The following is a 23561-nucleotide window of genomic DNA, read 5'->3' as shown; positions in this document are numbered from 1 at the left end:
GTGAATATAACTGTCGCTTTTCAGCCTTGTAGTAGTGAAAATAACTGTCACTTTTTAGCCTTCAAGTAGCGGAAAATAACTGTCACTTTTCAGCCTTGCAGTAGCAGAAAATAACTGTCACTTTTCAGCCTTGTAGTAGTCAAAATAACTGTCGATTTTCAGCCTTGTAGTAGTAAAAATAATTGTCAATTTTATCATTGTAGTAGCAGAAAATAACTGTCACTTTTCAGCCTTGTAGTAGCTGAAAATAACTGTCACTTTTTCAGCCTTGTAGTAGCAGAAAATAGATGTCACTTTTTCAGCCTTGTAGTAGCTTAGAATAACTATCACTTTTCAGCCTTGTAGTAACTGAAAATAACTGTCACTTTTTGTATAAGTATACTATTTTAGTTAGCTTTGTAAATTGACTTATTTTTTTAGCCTTTAAGTAGCAGAAGTAGTTATTCCCTTACAAATAGGATTTGCATATAAGAGGCTCAATGCACAAAGCTAACACACTAAGGATAAGTATACTTGTTTTCAAAAGTGACAGTTTTTTTTTTAGCCTTCAAGTAGCGGAAAATAACTGTCACTTTTCAGCCTTGTAGTAGCAGAAAATAACTGTCGCTTTTCAGCCTTGTAGTAGTGAAAATAACTGTCACTTTTTAGCCTTCAAGTAGCGGAAAATAACTGTCACTTTTCAGCCTTGCAGTAGCAGAAAATAACTGTCACTTTTCAGCCTTGTAGTAGTGAAAATAACTGTCACTTTTCAGCCTTGTAGTAGCAGAAAATAGAGGTCACTTTTTCAGCCTTGTAGTAACTGAAAATAACTGTCACTTTTTGTATAAGTATACTATTTTAGTTAGCTTTGTAAATTGACTTATTTTTTTAGCCTTCAAGTAGCAGAAGTAGTTATTCGCTTACAAATAGGATTTGCATATAAGAGGCTCAATGCACAAAGCTAACACACTAAGGATAAGTATACTTGTTTTCAAAAGTGACAGTTTTTTTTTTAGCCTTCAAGTAGCGGAAAATAACTGTCACTTTTCAGCCTTGTAGTAGCAGAAAATAACTGTCGCTTTTCAGCCTTGTAGTAGTGAAAATAACTGTCACTTTTTAGCCTTCAAGTAGCGGAAAATAACTGTCACTTTTCAGCCTTGCAGTAGCAGAAAATAACTGTCACTTTTCAGCCTTGTAGTAGTGAAAATAACTGTCACTTTTCAGCCTTGTAGTAGCAGAAAATAGAGGTCACTTTTTCAGCCTTGTAGTAACTGAAAATAACTGTCACTTTTTGTATAAGTATACTATTTTAGTTAGCTTTGTAAATTGACTTATTTTTTTAGCCTTCAAGTAGCAGAAGTAGTTATTCGCTTACAAATAGGATTTGCATATAAGAGGCTCAATGCACAAAGCTAACACACTAAGATAAGTATACTTGTTTTCAAAAGTGACAGATATTTTTTTAGCCTTCAAGTAACGGAAAATAACTGTCACTTTTCAGCCTTGCAGTAGCAGAAAATAACTGTCACTTTTCAGCCTTGTAGTAGTGAAAATAACTGTCAATTTCATCATTGTAGTAGCAGAAAATAACTGTCACTTTTCAGCCTTGTAGTAGCAGAAAATAGCTGTCACTTTTTCAGCCTTGTAGTAGCTTAAAATAACTGTCACTTTTCAGCCTTGTAGTAACGGAAGATAACTGTCACTTTTTGTATAAGTATATTATTTTAGTTAGCTTTGTAAATTGACTTATATGCGAGTCTTATTTCTTTGGATCTACATAAAAACAGAATGCAATCATTTTCAAATCTCATAAACCTGTATTTTATTCACAATAAAAAAACATATCATATCAAAAACATATCTATTGTTCTGGGAGGACGTCATATGACGTCCTCACGAGAACGAACCGCGCTACGGCGCAAATAGTCACCCTCTGTCTTCACCGGACACAGTGGATGGCTGATCAGTGTACTGGCCCACTGCCAGTACCATGTGACTACTGTGACCAATCACAGCAGATCATATGACAGTTGTAAACAATGAATGGCTTCTTTTCATGCCATCCATTGTATACAAGAGCTAAAAGCCTAATGCCCCGTAGAGACGATCGGACTTTCCGACAAAACCGTGGATTTTTTTTCCGAAGGATGTTGGCTTAAACTTGTCTTGCATACACACCGTCACACAAATGTTGTCGGAAATTCCAAACGTCAAGAACGCGGTGACGTACAAGACATACGACGAGAAAAATTAAGTACTATAGCCAGTGCGGCTCTTCTGATTGATTCCGAGCATGCGTGGACTTTTGTGCGTCGGACTTGTGTACACACGATTGAAATTTCCGACAACAAGTTTTGTTGTCAGAAAATTTGAGATCCTGCTCTCAAACATTTGTTGGAGGAAAGTCCGACAGCAAATGTTCTATGGAGCCTACACACGGTCGGACTTTCCGACAACAAGCTCACATCCAATATTTGTTGTCGGAAAGTCCGATCATGTGTACGGGGCATAAGTGTACATTGACACATAGGGTTTTATGAAGTGGAGTTTAGGAACTTTGGTAAAAAAAATGCTAAAAGCTCCTAAACTCAAGTTTAGAAACTGCTAGTGTATATGAAGCCTTATACAGCAGAACTTGAACATCTCAATGCTCTCCTCATTTCATAGGTCCCATCAATGAGGACTCTGTTCCCGTTGGGGAAATCCACCTTATAGAAACAAACCTTGAACATCTCAATGCTCTCCTCATTTCATAGGTCCCAGTAACGAGGACTCTGCTCCCATTGGGGAAATCCATCTTATAGAGCAAACCTTGAACATCTCAATGCTCTCCATTTCATAGGTCCCATCAATGAGGACTCTGTTCCCATTGGGGAAACCCACCTTATAAAAGCAAACCTTGAACATCTCAATGCTCTCCATTTCATAGGGCCCAGTAACGAGGACTCTGCTCCCATTGGGGAAATCCATCTTACACAGCAGACTTTGAACATCTCAATACTCTCCATTTCATAGGTCCCATCAATGAGGACTCTGTTCCCGTTGGGGAAATCCACCTTATAGAAACAAACCTTGAACATCTCAATGCTCTCCTCATCTCATAGGTGCCAGTAACGAGGACTCTGCTCCCATTGGGGAAATCCATCTTATAGAGCAAACCTTGAACATCTCAATGCTCTCCATTTCATAGGTTCCCTCAATGAGGACTCTGTTCCCGTTGGGGAAATCCATCTTACACAGCAGACTTTGAACATCTCAATGCTCTCCATTTCATAGGTCCCATCAATGAGGACTCTGTTCCCGTTGGGGAAATCCATCTTACACAGCAGACTTTGAACATCTCAATGCTCTCCATTTCATAGGTCCCATCAATGAGGACTCTGTTCCCATTGGGGAAATCCATCTTATAGAGCAAACCTTGAACATCTCAATGCTCTCCTCATTTCATAGGTCCCATCAATGAGGACTCTGTTTCCATTGGGGAAATCCATCTTACACAGCAGACTTTGAACATCTCAATGCTCTCCATTTCATAGGTCCCATCAATGAGGACTCTGTTCCCATTGGGGAAATCCATCTTATAGAGCAAACCTTGAACATCTCAATGCTCTCCATTTCATAGGTCCCATCAATGAGGACTCTGTTCCCGTTGGGGAAATCCATCTTACACAGCAGACTTTGAACATCTCAATGCTCTCCATTTCATAGGTCCCATCAATGAGGACTCTGTTCCCGTTGGGGAAATCCATCTTACACAGCAGACTTTGAACATCTCAATGCTCTCCATTTCATAGGTCCCATCAATGAGGACTCTGTTCCCATTGGGGAAACCCACCTTATAGAAGCAAACCTTGAACATCTCAATGCTCTCCATTTCATAGGGCCCAGTAACGAGGACTCTGCTCCCATTGGGGAAATCCATCTTACACAGCAGACTTTGAACATCTCAATACTCTCCATTTCATAGGTCCCATCAATGAGGACTCTGTTCCCGTTGGGGAAATCCACCTTATAGAAACAAACCTTGAACATCTCAATGCTCTCCTCATCTCATAGGTCCCAGTAACGAGGACTCTGCCCCCATTGGGGAAATCCATCTTATAGAGCAAACCTTGAACATCTCAATGCTCTCCATTTCATAGGTTCCCTCAATGAGGACTCTGTTCCCGTTGGGGAAATCCATCTTACACAGCAGACTTTGAACATCTCAATGCTCTCCATTTCATAGGTCCCATCAATGAGGACTCTGTTCCCATTGGGGAAATCCACCTTATAGAAGCAAACCTTGAACATCTCAATGCTCTCCATTTTATAGGGCCCAGTATCAAGGACTCTGCTCCCATTGGGGAAATCCATCTTACACAGCAGACTTTGAACATCTCAATGCTCTCCATTTCATAGGTCCCATCAATGAGGACTCTGTTCCCGTTGGGGAAATCCATCTTACACAGCAGACTTTGAACATCTCAATGCTCTCCATTTCATAGGTCCCATCAATGAGGACTCTGTTCCCGTTGGGGAAATCCACCTTATAGAAACAAACCTTGAACATCTCAATGCTCTCCTCATTTCATAGGTCCCAGTAACGAGGACTCTGCTCCCATTGGGGAAATCCATCTTATAGAGCAAACCTTGAACATCTCAATGCTCTCCATTTCATAGGTCCCATCAATGAGGACTCTGTTCCCATTGGGGAAATCCACCTTATAGAAGCAAAGCTTGAACATCTCAATGCTCTCCTCATTTCATAGGTCCCAGTAAAGAGGACTCTGCTCCCATTGGGGAAATCCATCTTATAGAGCAAACCTCGAACATCTCAATGCTCTCTATTTCATAGGTTCCCTCAATGAGGACTCTGTTCCCGTTGGGGAAATCTATCTTATAAGCGTTTCCCAACCTCGTTCCTCAAGCACCCCAACAGGCCATGTATTTGAAATTTCTCTTTGTTAAAACAGCTGTCATAAATACAAAGCCACTTTGATTTAAAGGACCTGTACAAGGTGATGGAAATCCTGACCTCGTGATCTATTGAGGTCTGAAGTTGGGAACCGCAGTTATAGAGGAAAGAGCTCTTTATTATACCTACCGTCTTCAATGTGCTGGTGGCACATGGACATCTGTGACCAATGCTGAGACTGAAATTGCTCCTACATGTTGAAGTGAATGTTGATTTAGAAAGTGTGTCAGTAAATTGAGGATTTCTGTTCACCCAATCATAAATAATCTTAAGTAAAAATTAAAATGTCCTCTCTTTTTATTTCAGATTCCAGACTTTTCTAGCCAGCTGAAAACTATTAATGATTTCTTAAACTCGGGCATTGATGGCACAATCCTCAACGTAAGTTGAAATGTCTGATATTTTAGATGTTTTTCCTCTTAATTCTGTTTTAGGTCCTTTGCTAGCCCATGATCTTTACTGTCGTTATCTGCCCCCTTTATAGTGGGTAGAAGGTGGGGTGGGGGGGGTCTCCAGTAATGTCATCTCAACCTTACGGACAGCCTATTCATGTATACAGGCTAATTACAGCTGGTCATAGGAGATCATAGAATACCTATCCATGTGTGCAAACCCTCCATTAATTGATATTTTAATTATGGTCCACCTCATTTTGGTTGGTGTAGCATCTTCTCTGAATACTGCCAGTTCTGGAGGAGTTGCCCGAACTACAAGCCCTAGCAGCCTTTTGCATCTCAAGTGACCAAAAATGGTGATAGCCACTCCAAAGCTCATCTGTTAGTAGACATGAATGAACGAAAACGTTTGTTTCATTTCGACTCATTAAATTACTAATTTCGTATTGTTGCATTAGTAACGAAATTCGTTCCGTTTAGTTTAGTTTCACTTACACTATATTACCAAAAGTATTGGGACGCCTACCTTTACATGAACTTTAATGGCATCCCAGTCTTAGTCCGTAGGGTTCAATATTGAGTTGGCCCACCCTTTACAGCTATAACAGCTTCAACTCTTCTGGGAAGGCCGTCCACAAAGTTTAGGAGTGTGTCTATGGGAATGTTTGACCATTCTTTCAGAAGTGCATTTGGAAAGGCACTGATGTTGGATGAGAAGACCTGGCTTGCAGTCTCTGCTCTAATTCATCCTAAAGGTGTTCTGTCGGGTTGAGGTCAGGACTCTGTGCAGGCCAGTCAAGTTCCTCCACCCCAGACTCGCTCACCGTGTTTTTATGGACCTTGCTTTGTGCACTGGTGCGCAGTCATGTTGGAACAGGAAGGGGCCGTCCCCAAACTGTTCCCACAAAGTTGGGAGCGTGAAATTGTCCAAAATGTCTTGGTATGCTGACCCCTTAAGAGTTCCCTTCACTGGAACTAAGGGGCCAAGCCCAACCCCTGAAAAACAACCCCCACACCATAATCCCCCCTCCACCAAATGATTTGGACCAGTGCACAAAGCAAGGTCCATAAAGACATGGATGAGCGAGTTTGGGGTGGAGGAACTTGACTGGCCTGCACAGAGTCCTGATCTCAACCCGATAGAACACCTTTAGAATGTATTAGAGCGGAGACTGCGAGCCAGGCCTTCTCATCCAACATCAGTGCCTGACCTCACAAATGCTCTTCTGGAAGAATGGTCAAACATTCCCATAGACACACTCCTAAACCTTGTGGACGGCCTTCCCAGAAGAGTTGAAGCTGTTATAGCTGTAAAGGGCGGAGCCAACTCAATATTGAACCCTACGGACTAAGACTTGGAGGCCATTAAAGTTCATGTGCGTGTAAAGGCAGGTGTCCCAATACTTTTGGTAATATAGTTTATTTGTTTTTGACCAAATTCAAATTAATCTAGTGGATGGATTCAAAGTATTCTAATGAAATAGATTAGTCAAATTCATTGGGAAGAAAAGCTGGTTCTATTCTATTTGAAATTCGAATTTCGAAAGACAGCTATATACTTTCTTTTTTATTCTATTCTAAATTCAAACTCGGTTATATTTCTATCGTATTCTCTTTCCAATACGTTTACTGATTTTCAAAATGAGAATAATGCCGCGTACACACGAGCGGACTTTACGGCAGACTTTGCCCGGCGGACGGGATTTCGTCGGACAATTCGATCGTGTGTGGGCTCCAGCGGACTTTGTTTTCTCAAAAGTTGGACGGACTTAGATTTGAAACATGTTTCAAATCTGTCTGACGGACTCGAGTCCGGTCGAAAAGTCCGCTCGTCTGTATGCTAGTCCGACGGACAAAAAGCCACGCTAGGGCGGCTGTTGGCTATGAACTTCCTTATTTTAGTCCGGTCGTACGTCATCACGTACGAATTCGACGGACTTTGGTTGATGGTGTGTAGGCAAGTCCGTTCATTCAGAAAGTCCGTCATAAAGTCCGTCGAAAAGTCCGCCGGGCAAAGTCTGCCATAAAGTCCGCTCGTGTGTACGCGGCATAAGAACAGAGGATATGTCAGCCTGCAAGGCCCAAGAATACAAAAAGTACAAAGCAGGGATTCGTAACACATAAATCGTATAATTTCTATTCTATTCTATTCTTTTCTATCCTATTCTTATTTTATTCTGTTTTATTCTATTCAAAATTTGAATTTCGGAAGACAGCTACACACACACACACACAGTCTTTGAGGGAAATCCGCAATAGTCAGCAATATGTTTACATTTTTAATTTGTTTTAGTATTCGACATTGTTTTCAATTTTTTTTCGAATTCAAATCAAATAATCAAAGTTGATTGAGAGAGTGAAGTTCCGCTTTAATAAAAATCTAAATGTCAATAGGCAATACATAAAAGCGCCATCACCCAATAAAATCTTATGGCACCCGACTTCAGTGCTCCTCAAGCAAGGTAAATGCAGTTGGCTCCTGTGTAATCAGTGGAGCAGGGGTTGATTGCTCAGGCCTGCTCAGTGTCTCACAGGCTGCAATGGCTCCCCCTGTATTCTAGAGCAGCAGTCGCCAACCATGGGTCCGTTGACCACTGATGGCCTACGAGAAACGTTTGTTGGTCCCCAGGTGTTCTGCCGCAAATCAACATTGTGACAGAGGTATATCTCCCAATGTTGTTTCCAGTATTGTTCTCAAAGCATTGATACCCGATGCCTCCTCTGTAGTTCTGGCTGCTGTGAGGGAGGCGGCAGGAGTGGTGCAGAGAGCAGGAGGTGAAGAAGGAGGGGACTTCCAATGGCAGAGCTGATCACATACTGTGGGGGGGAGCATGGAGCTTGAGTACATGGTTGGATAAGGAGGTGGGATCCAATTATGAGTCTGTGTAAGGCAACAATGTGATGCAGAGAGTGAGAGGGGGGAGGGGGGAGGGGCAGAGAGCCGGAACATTGTGTGTGTGTGTGTGTGTGTGTGTGTGTGTGTGTATAAGGCATGTAAAATTAATGTTAGTGGTCCATGGAAATCAAAATTGTGAGTTGCCGAGCACTGTTCTAGAGCAGTGGTCATCAACCCTGTCCTCAGGGCCCACTAACAGGCCGGGTTTGCAAGATAACTGAAATACATGACAGGTGATATCATTTGCTGCTGTTATTGCAGTATTCTAGTCTGCATCTCCCCCAGGTAATACATAAAACCTGTTAGTGGGCCCTGAGGACAGGTTTGATGACCACTGTTCTAGAGGATTCTAGAGTTATAGTGGGAGAAAGAACAGAGTTAGCAGCCTGAATATTGATGGAGAGTCTAGCCAGTCCATGAGGAGGTGTGCCCAGTAGGTGGCTGGAGAGACCATAAATAGTCTGAGACCTGAGGCAGAGAGAAAGAGTTCCTGGGTCCAGTCCTGCTGGAGGAGACCCCTGTGCAAGAATTCTGCCCCTGGGGCAGGATTACTCAAGGTGCCATGTACAGGACATCAAGGTCCCAGCTGAAGCTTTAGCGGGTGAGTTATTTGCAACGTTTAGTCCTGGAATCTGTTTGGGTCTGGAGAGGGTCACTGGAGAGTACCAGGTGGAAGTTGGGGGAAAGATACCCAGCTGTCCTGTGGTGGTGTGAGTCTGTATCTCCCTCACTGAAAAGCGCCCGGTGGATATTGGAAGGAGGAAACTAATGATACTGTGGTCATGTGGGTAGATGATCCGGGTCCTGGAAGTTAGTGACCGTGTGCAGCTTTTGGTCTTTTCAGAAAAGTCCTAGTCACCTGTCAGCATTAGAGATTTTGTAGGACATTTTTGCAGCTCTTAGGATAGAGGAGTCCTCAAAGTGTTCGGTTCACCAGTTTGGGGAGGGTCTCCCATGCTACCTTCACCCCATCCAAGTTCAATGTTACAACTAAACTCTAAAGAAAGACAACCCTAGACTGTTCCATTTGAGCCAGTGGAAGGGTGAGGTAAATGTTGTGTGCCTGGCTGTGTGTGCCCTAACTGGGCAGTTAGTTCACCAGCGGCTTCTTAGGGGGGTGTACTACACGTATATTGACTGACAGGGTGTCTCTTGAATGACACTGAAGGGTGGTGAAGGTCCAACTCTTCAGCTTCCTCTCCTTCCTCCCTCGGCTCCAGCCTGGAGGCAGAGCCCCCTAGCCCTGGGGTCCCCTCCCAGACCTCATGATTCTCAGCACTCCATCTTCTACCCAACAACAACTCCCTCCCTTGCTGGTCAGGCTCTTCTATATTTATGGGCCTGTCTTACAACCCTGCTTGGGGATTGGTCAAACCTCCATAACTGACAGGGTGTCTCTTGAATGACACTGAAGGGTGGTGAAGGTCCAACTCTTCAGCTTTCTCTCCTTCCTCCCTCGGCTCCAGCCTGGAGGCAGAGCCCTCTAGCCCCGGGGTCCCCTCCCAGACCTCATGATTCTCAGCACTCCATCTACCACCCAACAACTCCCTCCCTTGCTGGTCAGGCTCATCTTTATTTATGGGCCTGTCTTACCACCCTGCTTGGGTATTGGTCAAACCTCCATAAATAATCAGATCTTTGCCTCTCTACCTCCGCCCACTAGTTTCTAGAAGTTTCCATGGACCTTCAGAACCAGGGGTAGGCGATGGAGGCCTGGTCTGCAGAGCCTTCAAGCCTGACCTTAAGCTGAACCCACAGCAATTACCAAGGCTCACTTAACTACAGTGAGTCAACTTAAATTTTCCTTACTAAAACTGTACATACTGTATATATCGTTCTTTTTGTGTGCAATTCATCCCTGATTGGTACATGGATGGTTGTGTGTGATAACTACAGACGCTGCTTCATATTTCAGGCCCGACAAACCATAAACGATATCCCCCAGACTGTGGCCAATCAAACGAAAAGCTCGGTACAAGGTAAGTCATTTACATTGGGCTTGCCATTGCTATTTATTATCTACAAGGCGACCAGGATTTTTATGGCACTTTTTTTTTTTTAAGTTTAAATCCATATTTTTTGCTAGAAAACTACTTACAACTTATATGTTTATAAATTTTTTTAGCAGAGACCCTAGGGAAAAAAATGGCGGTCGTTGCAATTTTTATGTCACGCGGTATTTTGCGCCGCGGTTTTGCAAACGCAATTTTTTGGGAAAAAAATACACTTGAATGAATTTAAAAAAAAAAACGGAACACACTATATACCCCAACTGTTTTTTGTTTTTTTTAATCACTTTTATTCCTATTACAAGGAATGTAAACATGGCTTAGTAATAGAAATACGGATGACAGGTCCTCCTTATGGAGAGATCTGGGGTCAAAAAGACCCCGAATATCTTCTTTTACCTTTTAAAAGCAAAAGATCAAAAAAAAAATTGTTGATCTTTCGCTTAAATTTTTTTTTTCTTCCAGCCTGGACCAGAAGTGATATAACGTTGCTCTGGTCCTCCAAGGCCATAGAGTCCATCAAAGAGTACTATTTGATCGCCTGTGAGAGCAAACGGCCGCACTGTTGGATAGTTTCTTGGGCGAACTGCCAGAAGCCTGGGTCATACGTCGACATGTCAAGAGAGAAGGATGGGACGTGCCATCGCAGGCTTCTATTTCACACATTCATAGTTCTCTGTAATTTTTTTTTTTTTTTTGGCTGACGCGTTTTCCATTGAAATTAGTGGAAGCAAAATGCGTGATAATGGACACCCCTCTGCCATGCTTTTTACCGTGTGTTACAATGTACTTTGCATCGAACATCAACCTGCGCATTACTGCATGCCATTTTGAGCTGATGTGTGTCTTTACACACGTTGATACGTGTTGTTATAAGTTCCAATACACACTGACATGCGTTTTTGATATCAATGGAAAATGCATCAGGCAAAATGTAATGGTGTGAATCCAACCTTAACCCTTTCGCTGCCAAAGCCAGTTTTGTGGGGGGGGGGGGGGTTTGTTTTTTTTAACACATTTAAAAAAAAGGGAAAAAAGTTTTAGGCCTAAAAAAATTGTAAAAAAAAACCAAACAAATATTATACATTTTCTGAAAGCAGAGACCTTGGAGAACAAAAGAGTGCTAATTCCAAATTTTATATGTCACAAATATGAATGCACGGGATAATCAAGCGCAAATTTTCAGTAAAAGTGAACTTAAAGTGTAATTTAAAGTTTTACTAAACCCAGGCGCCTGCATTCACTATATATGGTCTCCCACAGGACACAGAACATGGGGAAAAAAATAATTTAGTAAATATAAACTGCTAAATAGCTTTTCTCATCAGCAGTGTATTGCAGTCTTGTGACTTCTATCAGTGTCCAGCCAATCACTGGTTAACGCTTGTAGGAGTTTTCTGATTGTCCTATCAGGCTGCAAGACCCCTGACACTCTGTCTGGACAGTGCTGATTGGCCCTGTGCTGATCACATGCACTCTCCCAAGAAAAAAAAAAAAAAAAAAACTATTCAGCAATACACATCAAACTGAGCATGTGCAGCCTGTCTCCATAGAGTCTGTGCTATCAGGAAATGATCAGGGGGCAGTGGAAGAAGGGGAGGATCAGAGAAGACAGGATCAAACAGCCTTTTTACACAATGCAGAGGATTAACCCCTTAGGTTCCACAGTGAGTATAACAAGCATGCTTTACTGCAAATACAGACTGATTTTACTGTTGTGGGTTTAGTAACACTTTAAAGTGGACCTAAAGTTCTCCTGTTACTCACTGTTAGCAGACAGGCTATTTATTGCAGAGGAGACATGCAATAAAACACACCTAGCTGCCTGCTCACCACAGTCCCCGGCAAACCATTGGGAGGAATGGTACTGCTGGATGTGACCCTCTGTCATACCGCCTGCCATTTGACTAGAGCAGGGGGTCCCCAAACTTTCTAAACAAAGGGCCAGTTTATTGTCCTTCAGACTTTAGGGGGGCCGAACTGTGGCCAGCGGGAGTGTAAATTTTCCTGACATCAGTGGGAGTAAACATTGCCACATTCGGTATAAGGTGGAGGAATAGTGCCCCATCATTGGTATAATTAGGAGGAACAGTACCCCATTTTTGGTGTCAATGGGAGAAATGGTGCCCCATTGTTGATGTCAGATAGCAGAATAGTGTCTCGTATCAGTGGAAGGAATAGTGCCCCAAGGGCCAGAGAAAGGCCAGAGAAAGGCCAGAGAAAGGCAAGCAGAGGGCCGCACCGTCAATCTCCATCTGGTTGAAAAAAGTTGCTTAAATAAACTAGATGGGAAAACCTGGTGGCCACGGAGAGGGGCCCACGAGAAGAAGTGGTTTTACTGTCATGATTTAATTTACTTGGAGGAGTATCCAATCCATATTGGGTGGAATTATCATCCTGTGGCATTTGGAGGTCGCTTTTCTGGCTCTGCCGAATCGGGGGAGATAGAGGGGTGGATGTAGGCTCTATTGCTTTCCATTCTCTCCAATCTTTCCACCCCAAACTCGCTCATCAATGTCTTTATGGACCTTGCTTTGTCCACTGTACATTATATTACCCCCTCCACCAAATGGTTTGGATCAGTGCACAAAGCAAGGTCCATAAAGACATGGATGAGCGAGTTTGGGGTGGAGGAACTTGATAGTCCTGACCTCAACCCAATAGAACAGCTTTGGGATGAATTAGGGTGCAGACTGCGAGCCAGGCCTTCTCGTCCACATCAGTGCCTGACTTCACAAATGCACTTCTGGAAGAATGGTCAAACACTCCCATAGACATCTTGTGGACGGCCTTCCCAGAAGAGTTTGAAGCTGTTATAGCTGTAAAGGGCCAACTCAATATTGAACCCTACGGACTAAGACTGGGATGTCATTAAAGTTCATGTGCGTGTAAAGGCAGGCGTCCCAATACTTTTGGTAATATAGTGTATGTATTACAGTTTAGGTGAAAGTATTATTTCATGAATTTTTTTTTTTTTTTATCCCTGCCTGCAGTACAACATGTATTGTTCATATTTCATACAGCAATATATTTTCCATGAAGATGGATTATAAATGCTCCCCCCTCATAGAGCCGATCTTGGATCTATGACTTGTTACAAAAATCCTACAACCTAAAGTGATTTGATTTTTTTTTTTTTTTTACTCTCGACATTTTTAGATGTACAGAATCAGCTGGTGAACATAAAACAGAAAATTGTAGACGCCAGGAGCAAAATCCCTGTCGTGGACACATTAAATTCCATCAATTCCATCTTGGATCAAGCAACCGATTTCACCAGCAAGAACGAGCAGGATATTCTGAAATATGAGTATTACAGGTGAGCGGCGTGCGGGTTCTCTTATTACAGGTAAAGCGATGGACGGGCGAACCCTCCAGGTGTTGTAAGGCAGCCACAGGGGCAGAATGAAAGGGCCACACTTCTTAAACGTCTCATCTACCATAATGATACACTAATCACAACCCTACCCACTGCCAGAAAGTGGGCAGAGCTGTCTGAGTTGGCCAACCACCAGATTCTTTTAATGAGCAAACATGGCCACTGGACTCCCATCTCAGCACAATGATTCTTTACCAGACCACACGCCCCGCCTGAGTTCATGGCTGACGCGTTTCACCCTGTAAAGGGCTGAGTCATAAAGATGCGATAGAGACCTTTATTTGGACCTGATTATACACATTTTCATGTGTCATCCCTTGTCAGCCTGTGTCTGTCCAGTACAATCTGGGCTGATTCCATTGTTGCCATTTAAAACACCTACCTTTGCTTGCATTTTCCATGTAGTGTGCTTTTGTTTTGCGTGCAAATTGCTTCTGTTTTGCATGCAGTTTGCTTCTTTTTTTGTGTGTAGTTTGCCTTTGTTTTGCATGCAGTTTGCTTCTGCTTTCCATGCAGTTTGCTTTTATTTTGCATGCAGTTTGCTTCTCTTTACCATGCAGTTTGCTTTTTTTACATGCAGTTTGCTTTTATTTTGCATGCAGTTTGTTTCTGTTTTCCATGCAGTTTGCTTTTGTTTTTTAAGCATTTTGCTTTTATTTTGCATGCAGTTTGCTTCTGTTTTCAATGCAGTTTGCTTCTGTTTACCATGCAGTTTGCTTTTTTTTCCATGCAGTTTGCTTTTATTTTGCATGCAGTTTGCTTCTGTTTACCATGTAGTTTGCTTCTGCTTGCCATGCAGTTTGCTTTTTTTTCATGCAGTTTGCTTTTATTTTGCATGCAGTTTGTTTCTGTTTTCCATGCATTTTGCTTTTGTTTTTCATGCATTTTGCTTTTGTTTTCCATGCAGTTTGCTTCTGTTTTCCATGCAGTTAGCTTTTTTCCCATGCAGTTTGCTTTTTTTCCCATGCAGTTTGCTTTTATTTTGCATGCAGTTTGCTTCTGTTTTCCATGCAGTTTGCTTCTGTTTTGCATGCAGTTTGCTTCTGTTTTGCATGCAGTTTGCTTCTGTTTTCCATGCAGTTTGCTTCTCTTTACTATGCAGTTTGCTTTTTTTCCATGCAGTTTGCTTCTGTTTACCATGTAGTTTGCTTCTGTTTTCCATGCAGTTTGCTTTTGTTTTCCATGCAGTTTGCCTTTTTTCCATGCAGTTTGCCTTTTTTTCCACGCAGTTTGCTTCTGTTTTGCATGTAGTTTCCTTCCTTTTTGCACACAATTTGCTTTTGTTTACCATGCAGTTTGCTTTTGTTTTCAATGCAGTTTGCTTCTGTTTTTGCATGTTTTTTTTTTTTTCATGTAGCTTGCCTTTGCTTTGCATGCAGTTTGCTCTGTTTTTGCATGCAGTTTGCTTCTCTTTTGTGTGCCATTTGCTCTGTTTTGCATGTCTTCTTTTTTTATTTGTTTTCCATGCAGTTTACTTCTGTTTTGCATGTCTTTTTCATTTGTTTTCCATGTGCTTCTGTTTTGCATGTAGTTTGCTTTTTTTTTTTTTTTTGCACGCAGTTTGCTTCTGTTTTTTATGTCTTTTTTCATGTGTTTTCCATGCAGTTTCCTTTTTTTTTTTTATGAGTGTAGTTTGCTGTTGTTTTGCGTGCAGTTTGCTTGTGGTTTACTTCTGGTCACATGCATGCAGTTTGCTTCCATTCGGGTTGCAGTTGAGTGTGCATCTTCTGGAAACTGAAGAAAAATCTGAGTAAGTTACAGGCTGTATTTTCATAACCTATAGAAAGGCGTAGATAGAAACAGGATATAATCCTACAGGAGGTAGACTCGTCATTTAGCTGCTTTATTAGCATTTATCAAACATGCTTTATATCGCTGATGTCGTCTTGTCTTTGTCCTTCTAGGTGGATAGTTGGGATCTGCCTCTCCTGCATCATTCTCCTGGTGGTTGCGTGTAACCTGTTTGGCCTTTTTCTTGGCCCATGTGGTCACAAAGCGAACAGGGACCCCACAGAACGCAGCTGCGCCTCAAACTCCGGAGGGGATTTCTTCATGGCGTAAGTGAAATAAGAGAAGCGTTCAGTGCCAAAGGCCTGCAGTATTCTCTTATAGGACTTGATGGATGCTGACACTCTTATCAATGATCACTGGACTTATTCCTCCTTCCCTTGTTAAAAAAAAAAAAAAAGTTCTACTTACCTCTCTACACTGCAGCACTGTCCCTGAATTCCTCCTTGGTCCAGCCCCAGCGGTCCCCCTCAGTCCAGCCCCAGCGGTCCCCCTCAGTCCAGCCCCAGCAGTCCTCCTAGGTCCAACCCCAGCAGTCCTCCTAGGTCCAGCCCCAGTCGTCCTCAGTCCATCCCCAGTGGTCCTCCTTGGTCTAACCCCAGGCATCCTCCTAAGTTCAGCCCCAGCGGTCCTCCTCAGTCCAGCTCCAGAAGTCCTCCTCGGTCCAGCCCCTGCAGTCCTCCTCGCTCCAGGTCCTGCTTGGTTCAGCCTCAGGGGTCCTCCTGTATCCAGCCCCAGGGGTCAATCTGTGTCCAGCCCTAGGGGTCCTACTTGGTCCAGCCTCAGCAGTCCTCCTCTGTCCAGCCCCAGGAGCCCTTCTCTTTCCAGCCCCAGAAATCCTCCTTATTCCAGCCCCAACAGTCCTTCTTGGTCTAGTCCCAGCAGTCCTCCACGGTCCAACCCCAGCAGTCCTCTTCCAAGCACAATGACCCTCCATCATTTTTCCCATTTCTTGTGAGCCTAGCCTGTCATTTGCACACACTCCACTAGAGGGCGCACCAACCCCCTGTTCCCAGGTCTGTACACCCTCTGTGCCCACTATGAGGGGTTCACACCATCCCTGTGCTGAGTTCCCTAGCCTGTACACCAGCTGTGCCCATCATGAGGGGTTCCCACCATCACTGTGCTAAGTTCCCGAGTCTGTACACCCCCTGGTCCCATTATGAGGCGTTCCCACAATCCCTGTTGGATTCTTATTTTATATTATAGAGGATATAACAGGAGGAGCTGGGAACACACAAAGATGGGCGGGAACCAAGCCTGGAATCTTGGCTGGTTGATCTCACTGTTGAAGTCCCCCAGGACACATCTGGAACAATCCATCCAGCAAACTCCATCTTGAACTCTCACTTATCTCATTGGTTCCCTAAAATGTTTACCAACCGGTGTTGTTTTTGCAGGGGTGCCGGATTCAGCTTCATCTTCGCCTGGCTGCTGATGCTGATCACCGCCATCCTGTTTGCTGTTGGAGGAAACGTCTACACGTCATTCTGCAAGCCGTGGACCAATAAACAACTTTACAAGGTGCTCCAATACACGTCTTGTGTAAAGCATGGGAACATAGAAGGGGGGTGGGGGAGCCAACCAACAAAGCACCAGTATAGACAAGATCATTTCTTTGGGTCCTAATGACCACGGATGAGCAGTGCCCCGATCATCAGTGCAGCCCCATCAGTGCTGCCCTTCAGTGCCCATCAGTGGTGCCTGTCAGTGCCCATTAGTGCTATCTTTCAGTGCCGCCTATCGGTGCCCATAAGTGCTGCATATTAGTACCTCCTCATCAGTGCCACCTTGTCAGTACCCATCAGTGCCGCCTCATCAGTGCCTGTCAGTGCCGCCTCATCAGCGCACATCAGTGAAGGAGAAAATGTACTTATTTACAAAATTTTATAACAGAAACTAAGAAAAACCTTATTTTTTTCTAAAATATTTTAACATTTTTTGTCTGTTTAGAAAAAATAAAAAAACCCCAGTGGTGTTTAAATACCACCAAAAGAAAGCTCTATCTGTATAAAAAAAAGTGATAAAAATTTTGTTTGGGTACAGCTAAAAATTGGCCTGGGCAGGAAGGGGGTAAAAGTGCCCGGTAGGCAAGTGGTTAAACAGCTATTAAGGATCATGGAAGCTTTTTTTTTATCCTGGAACCCCAGCATTATCTAAGGTCAGTGATGGGTGCAGGGCCGGTGCTACCACTAGGCAAACTAGGCAACCGCCTAGGGCGCACTGCTGCCTAGGGGCGCCCGGCCACTGGTTTCCCTCCGTGTCTGCATGCTCTGCAGGCTGCAGCATGTAACTAACTCAGTCTCAGGCAGCTGCTCCATCCAACTGGTAGTGCAATTAGAGGCACAGTGCAGCACTGGAGCCAGCACTAGAGGAAGCGGAGCCGATGCTTCCTGTATAGCGCCACCTCCTGTCACGTGGGCAGGGCAAATGGGGTGGAGTCAGGGGTGGAGCCAATCGGGGTGGCAAAATAAGGTTCCGCCTAGGGTGTCAAAAATCCTTGCACCAGCCCTGGATGGGTGTGCTCAGTCTGTTTACCATCACTACAGCCTCATCATGACTGGTGGAGGAACCAAGAGTAGTAAGCAGATGGAGGGGTTCAAACCACCTAAGTCAGTCGTTTTCAACTTGCGAGGTTTAGGGGGACATCAACTGTGGTCTCTGGTGTTACTAGGGGTTCACACAAAATATTCAGTATGGATAACGCTACAGAAGACTCTCAGAGATTCCAGACTTACTCGAAGTGACAGTCCAAAACTATGGACATGCTACAGGAGACTGCTAGAGATTACAGCCACCCCTATGACAATAAAAACCCTTTTATAAAATCAGTGCTCCCTACTGAATGCTGAGGTGCTAGAGCCAAATGGCAAGTACCAGTGGCACCAGATCTCTATTTTTGGTATCCATATCAGCAAGGTCCATCTCATTGATCGAACTGGCTTGCTTCGGTGAAGTTGCTTATATATACCAAAAAAAAAAAAAAAATGAAAAGAAGATTTTGGGCAAAGTCCAATAACACAGGAAGCAACAACAGCGCTACACAAACGGTCAGAGACTAAAGTTTTGTTTTATTATTTCCGTTTTTACGTCGGCGTCACACATATATGTGGTGTCCGGAAGTGGGCTTTCTTCCCAGGCCCCTCATGTATGCGCACCGTCGGTTGTGCTGAAAGCATGCCCCACACCAATGAAAACTAAAAAATGTCTGGGTAATGGAGGGGGAATACAGGCTGGTACTCAAGTGGTTAATGATTCTGTTTTTCCTACAGGTTGTGGATGACAATGTGAATATCACCAAACTGCTGAATATAAATGGCAGTAACCTGAGTATTGCCAACATCTACAGGTAAGCAACTTTTTGTAACACTGGTGGCTGGTGGAGAAGTGCCCCCTTAGACTGGTGGCTGGTGAAGAAGTGCCCCCTTAGACTGGTGGAGAAGTGCCCCCTTAGACTGGTGGCTGGTGAAGAAGTGCCCCCTTAGACTGGTGGAGAAGTGCCCCCTTAGACTGGCGGCTGGTGGAGAAGTGCCCCCTTAGATTGGTGGAGAAGTGCCCCCTTAGATTGGTGGAGAAGTGCCCCCTTAGACTGGCGGCTGGTGGAGAAGTGCTTCCTTAGATTGGTGGCCAGTGGAGAAGTGCCCCTTAGACTGGCGGCTGGTGGAGAAGTGCCCCCTTAGACTGGTGGAGAAGTGCCCCCTTAGACTGGCGGCTGGTGGAGAAGTGCCCCCTTAGATTGGTGGCCAGTGGAGAAGTGCCCCTTAGACTGGCGGCTGGTGGAGAAGTGCCCCCTTAGACTGGTGGAGAAGTGCCCCCTTAGACTGGCGGCTGGTGGAGAAGTGCCCCCTTAGATTGGTGGCCAGTGGAGAAGTGCCCCCTTAGACTGGCGGCTGGTGGAGAAGTGCCCCCTTAGACTAGCGGCTGGTGGAGAAGTGCCCCCTTAGACTGGCGGCTGGTGGAGAAGTGCCCCCTTAGACTGGCGGCTGGTGGAGAAGTGCCCCCTTAGACTGGCGGCTGGTGGAGAAGTGCCCCCTTAGACTGGCAGCTGGTGGAGAAGTGCCCCCTTAGACTGGCGGCTGGTGGAGAAGTGCCCCCTTAGATTGGCGGCTGGTGGAGAAGTGCCCCCTTAGATTGGTGGCTGGTGGAGAAGTGCTCCCGTAGACTGGCGGCGGGTGGAGAAGTGCCCCCTTAGACTGGTGGCCGGTGGAGAAGTGCCCCCTTAGACTGGTGGCCGGTGGAGAAGTGCCCCCTTAGACTGGCGGCTGGTGGAGAAGTGACCCCTTAGACTGGCGGCTGGTGGAGAAGTGCCCCCTTAGACTGGCGGCGGGTGGAGAAGTGACCCCTTAGACTGGCGGCTGGTGGAGAAGTACCCCCTTAGACTGGCGGCTGGTGGAGAAGTACCCCCTTAGACTGGCGGCTGGTGGAGAAGTACCCCCTTAGACTGGCGGCTGGTGGAGAAGTGCCCCCTTAGACTTGTGGCCGTTGGAGAAGTGCCCCCTTAGACTGGTTCTAAGGCCCATGTCACACATGCGATTCTGGGATCACTAGAACATGCAGGGAGATAACTTGCCCAATTTGTAGGTGTCACTTCCTCATTGCTGAAAAAGCCAGCGGGAGAGTGACACTGACAAAGGAAAGACACAAGTAAGCGAGTGAGTGTTGTATTTTCACCAACAGCAGGGTTGTGATTCCGACATTAGCCCAAGGGCACATTTATAAGGCACAGCTGTGCTGGGAGCAGAAGAGACCAATCATATGACCTGTCAAAGTCATGTGACCTATTCTAGAGTGTTCCTTCTGCCATCTTATTTAAAGGACACTTTGTGTCCAGCGGGAAGCGGTTCCTCCTCTCTATAGAGAGCGGTTCCTCTATGAGGCCCTTAAAGTGTAACTCTAGGCAAACATTTCCTTAGTTTTGGTCAGACTGAGGAAGGGTTAGGCCCTCTGTCAGGTAGGTCGTTGTTGACTTTGTCTCCATTGTGGAGATCCATCCTCTCAATTTGTACTGCTGCCCATTGTCACCAAGAAAAAAAGTGAGGGAACATCCAAAATGTTATAGTTGTCCCCAGAAAAAAAAAGAGGTGAAGGTAAATCTACCTAATGGGTACATCTGTTCCCCTCACTTTGAGATATTTCCTCTTACATCCTGTTGCGTCCCACAGGAAGTGAAGGAAAATTGATAAAAATGTATTTTGTGTTCTCTACAATTGTTACATTGTATCTCTTGGTACAAAGGCGTATGTTTCCTATGCTCCTCAGCTCCATCTAGTGTCCATAATGGGCTACTGCCCATAGTAAAACAGAAAATGGAACATTCGTTTTTCCAAAAGTCATTTTTTTTTATAAACAGACCATAAGTGTCCTGTTGCCGGTCAGCCTTGGTAAAACACACCAATCAAATATGAAGCCACCCAATCAATATTCTAGGTTGCATCGTGGAACCAGATCTTACAGTGTATGGGAACTTGTGTTTTTTGTGTTGCAGTGACTGTGAGAACAATACGTCCCTGTGGACCACACTGAACCTCGGCTCAATGATCGACCTGAATCAAATCCTCAATATCAGTCAGGTTGGTGCTGAATTATAATGGCTCCCTGTTGCCACACAGTACAATTGTTTTGCGGAAGGTTTTTCATATCATTTGTTGGATTTAAAGTGGACCTTCACCCTTATTTTGCACATTTTCTAATATTTCTTATTACCCCTCCTTTGACAAAATTGATTTTTTTTCTTTTGTTAAATACCCTTCTTGCTGTGACCGTCCCTGTACTACCCACTGCCTCCTGGGATATGAGATGAAGTTGGATTCAGATTTTTCTGGGGGGGGTTTCATTAAAACTCTCTCTGGGCACACTGGCTCCGGTTTGACAACACTCCACAAAACAGGTGTAGGAAGGTGCAGGTGTCCCTCCAACCTGTAGGTGGCACTGTGCCTTTTGTTACAGGGGGAGATCAGGGGAATTCCATCATGGAAGACCGTTTTCTGATTGCATGCTGAAGTCTCCTGAGATCTTAGGCGGCCATCTTGACAAGGGACCCGGTATATAGGGTGACATTCATACCCCAGGTACAATCCACATAGTTGCCAACATTCTCAAAAAAAATTTAGTGGCACTTTATTTTTCTGCAGGCGGAGTATTATTTTAATCAGGGGCAGGCATTCAATTGTAAGCGTGGTCTAGCAGGAGTAAAAAAAATGTGGCGTGCGATGCGCTGGGGAGATGGAGAGGGGGGGGGGGGGGTTAAAGGAATGAGCAGAGTTGGGGGGGGGGGGGAGGTGAGCAGAGTTGGGGGGGATGGAGAAGAGGGGAGGTGAGCAGAGTTGGGGGATGGAGAAGAGGGGAGGTGAGCAGAGTTGGGGGATGGAGAAGAGGGGAGGTGAGCAGAGTTGGGGGGGGGGTGGAGAAGAGGGGAGGTGAGCAGAGTTGGGGGGGGGGTAGAGAAGAGGGGAGGTGAGCAGAGATGGGGGGGGTGGAGAAGAGGGGAGGTGACCAGAGTTGGGGGGATAGAGAAGAGGGTGGTGAGCAGAGTTGGGGGGATGGAGAAGAAGAGAGGTGAGCAGTGTTGGGGGGATGGAGAAGAGGATGGTGGGCAGAGTTTGGGGGGGTGAAGAAGAGAGGTGGGCAGAGTTTGGGGGAGGGGTGGAGAAGAGGGGAGGTGAGCAGAGTTGGGGGATGGAGAAGAGGGGAGGTGAGCAGAGTTGGGGGGGGTGGAGAAGAGGGGAGGTGAGCAGTTGGGGGGGGGGTAGAGAAGAGGGGAGGTGAACAGAGTTGGGGGGTGGAGAAGAGGGGAGGTGAGCAGAGTTGGGGGATGGAGAAGAGGGGAGGTGAGCAGAGTTGGGGGATGGAGAAGAGGATGGTGGGCAGAGTTTGGGGGGGTGAAGAAGAGAGGTGGGCAGAGTTTGGGGGAGGGGTGGAGAAGAGGGGAGGTGAGCAGAGTTGGGGGATGGAGAAGAGGGGAGGTGAGCAGAGTTGGGGGGGTGGAGAAGAGGGGAGGTGAGCAGAGTTGGGGGGGGGGTAGAGAAGAGGGGAGGTGAACAGAGTTGGGGGGTGGAGAAGAGGGGAGGTGAGCAGAGTTGGGGGATGGAGAAGAGGGGAGGTGAGCAGAGTTGGGGGGGGTGGAGAAGAGGGGAGGTGAGCAGAGTTGGGGGGGGGGTAGAGAAGAGGGGAGGTGAACAGAGTTGGGGGGTGGAGAAGAGGGGAGGTGAGCAGAGTTGGGGGATGGAGAAGAGGGGAGGTGAGCAGAGTTGGGGGGGGTGGAGAAGGGGGGAGGTGAGCAGAGTTGGGGGGATAGAGAAGAGGGTGGTGAGCAGAGTTGGGGGGATGGAGAAGAAGAGAGGTGAGCAGTGTTGGGGGGATGGAGGAGAGGGGAGGTGAGCAGAGTTGGGGGATGGAGAAGAGGATGGTGGGCAGAGTTTGGGGGGGTGAAGAAGAGAGGTGGGCAGAGTTTGGGGGAGGGGTGGAGAAGAGGGGAGGTGAGCAGAGTTGGGGGGGGGGGTAGAGAAGAGGGGAGGTGAGCAGAGATGGGGGGGTGGAGAAGAGGGCAGGTGACCAGAGTTGGGGGGATAGAGAAGAGGGTGGTGAGCAGAGTTGGGGGGATGGAGAAGAAGAGAGGTGAGCAGTGTTGGGGGGATGGAGGAGAGGGGAGGTGAGCAGAGTTGGGGGATGGAGAAGAGGATGGTGGGCAGAGTTTGGGGGGGTGAAGAAGAGAGGTGGGCAGAGTTTGGGGGAGGGGTGGAGAAGAGGGGAGGTGAGCAGAGTTGGGGGGGGGGTAGAGAAGAGGGGAGGTGAGCAGAGATGGGGGGGGTGGAGAAGAGGGGAGGTGACTAGAGTTGGGGGGATAGAGAAGAGGGTGGTGAGCAGAGTTGGGGGGATCGAGAAGAAGAGAGGTGAGCAGTGTTGGGGGGATGGAGGAGAGGGGAGGTGAGCAGAGTTGGGGGATGGAGAAGAGGATGGTGGGCAGAGTTTGGGGGGGTGAAGAAGAGAGGTGGGCAGAGTTTGGGGGAGGGGTGGAGAAGAGGGGAGGTGAGCAGAGTTTGGGAGATGGAGGGGTGAACAGAGTAGGGGGGGGGGTTGAAACATGTTGACTTTTTTCTGCCATGAACCAGTTTTGATAAAAACCTTGGACTCCTGGACGTTTGGTTGGCGCTCTCACTGG

General features: G+C 45.7%; 1 protein-coding gene across 4 annotated transcripts in view; it reads left to right on the top strand.

Annotated features, from left to right (window-relative positions):
- Nucleotides 1-23561, top strand: part of LOC141105580 (prominin-1-A-like) — a 211711-nt gene that overhangs the window by 143638 nt on the left and 44512 nt on the right. For all 4 annotated transcript variants that reach the window (XM_073595502.1, XM_073595500.1, XM_073595499.1 and 1 more), the window contains exons 9-15: nucleotides 5243-5317; nucleotides 10143-10206; nucleotides 13396-13555; nucleotides 15520-15672; nucleotides 16804-16927; nucleotides 18676-18752; nucleotides 20889-20973. In XM_073595502.1, the coding sequence (XP_073451603.1) occupies nucleotides 5243-5317; nucleotides 10143-10206; nucleotides 13396-13555; nucleotides 15520-15672; nucleotides 16804-16927; nucleotides 18676-18752; nucleotides 20889-20973 (738 nt within the window). The remainder of the gene's footprint in view (nucleotides 1-5242; nucleotides 5318-10142; nucleotides 10207-13395; nucleotides 13556-15519; nucleotides 15673-16803; nucleotides 16928-18675; nucleotides 18753-20888; nucleotides 20974-23561) is intronic.

The sequence above is a fragment of the Aquarana catesbeiana genome, linkage group LG08 (assembly GCF_042186555.1).
Source record: "Aquarana catesbeiana isolate 2022-GZ linkage group LG08, ASM4218655v1, whole genome shotgun sequence".
NCBI classification, from domain to species: domain Eukaryota; kingdom Metazoa; phylum Chordata; class Amphibia; order Anura; family Ranidae; genus Aquarana; species Aquarana catesbeiana.
This window is presented reverse-complemented; position numbering and strand designations above follow the sequence as displayed.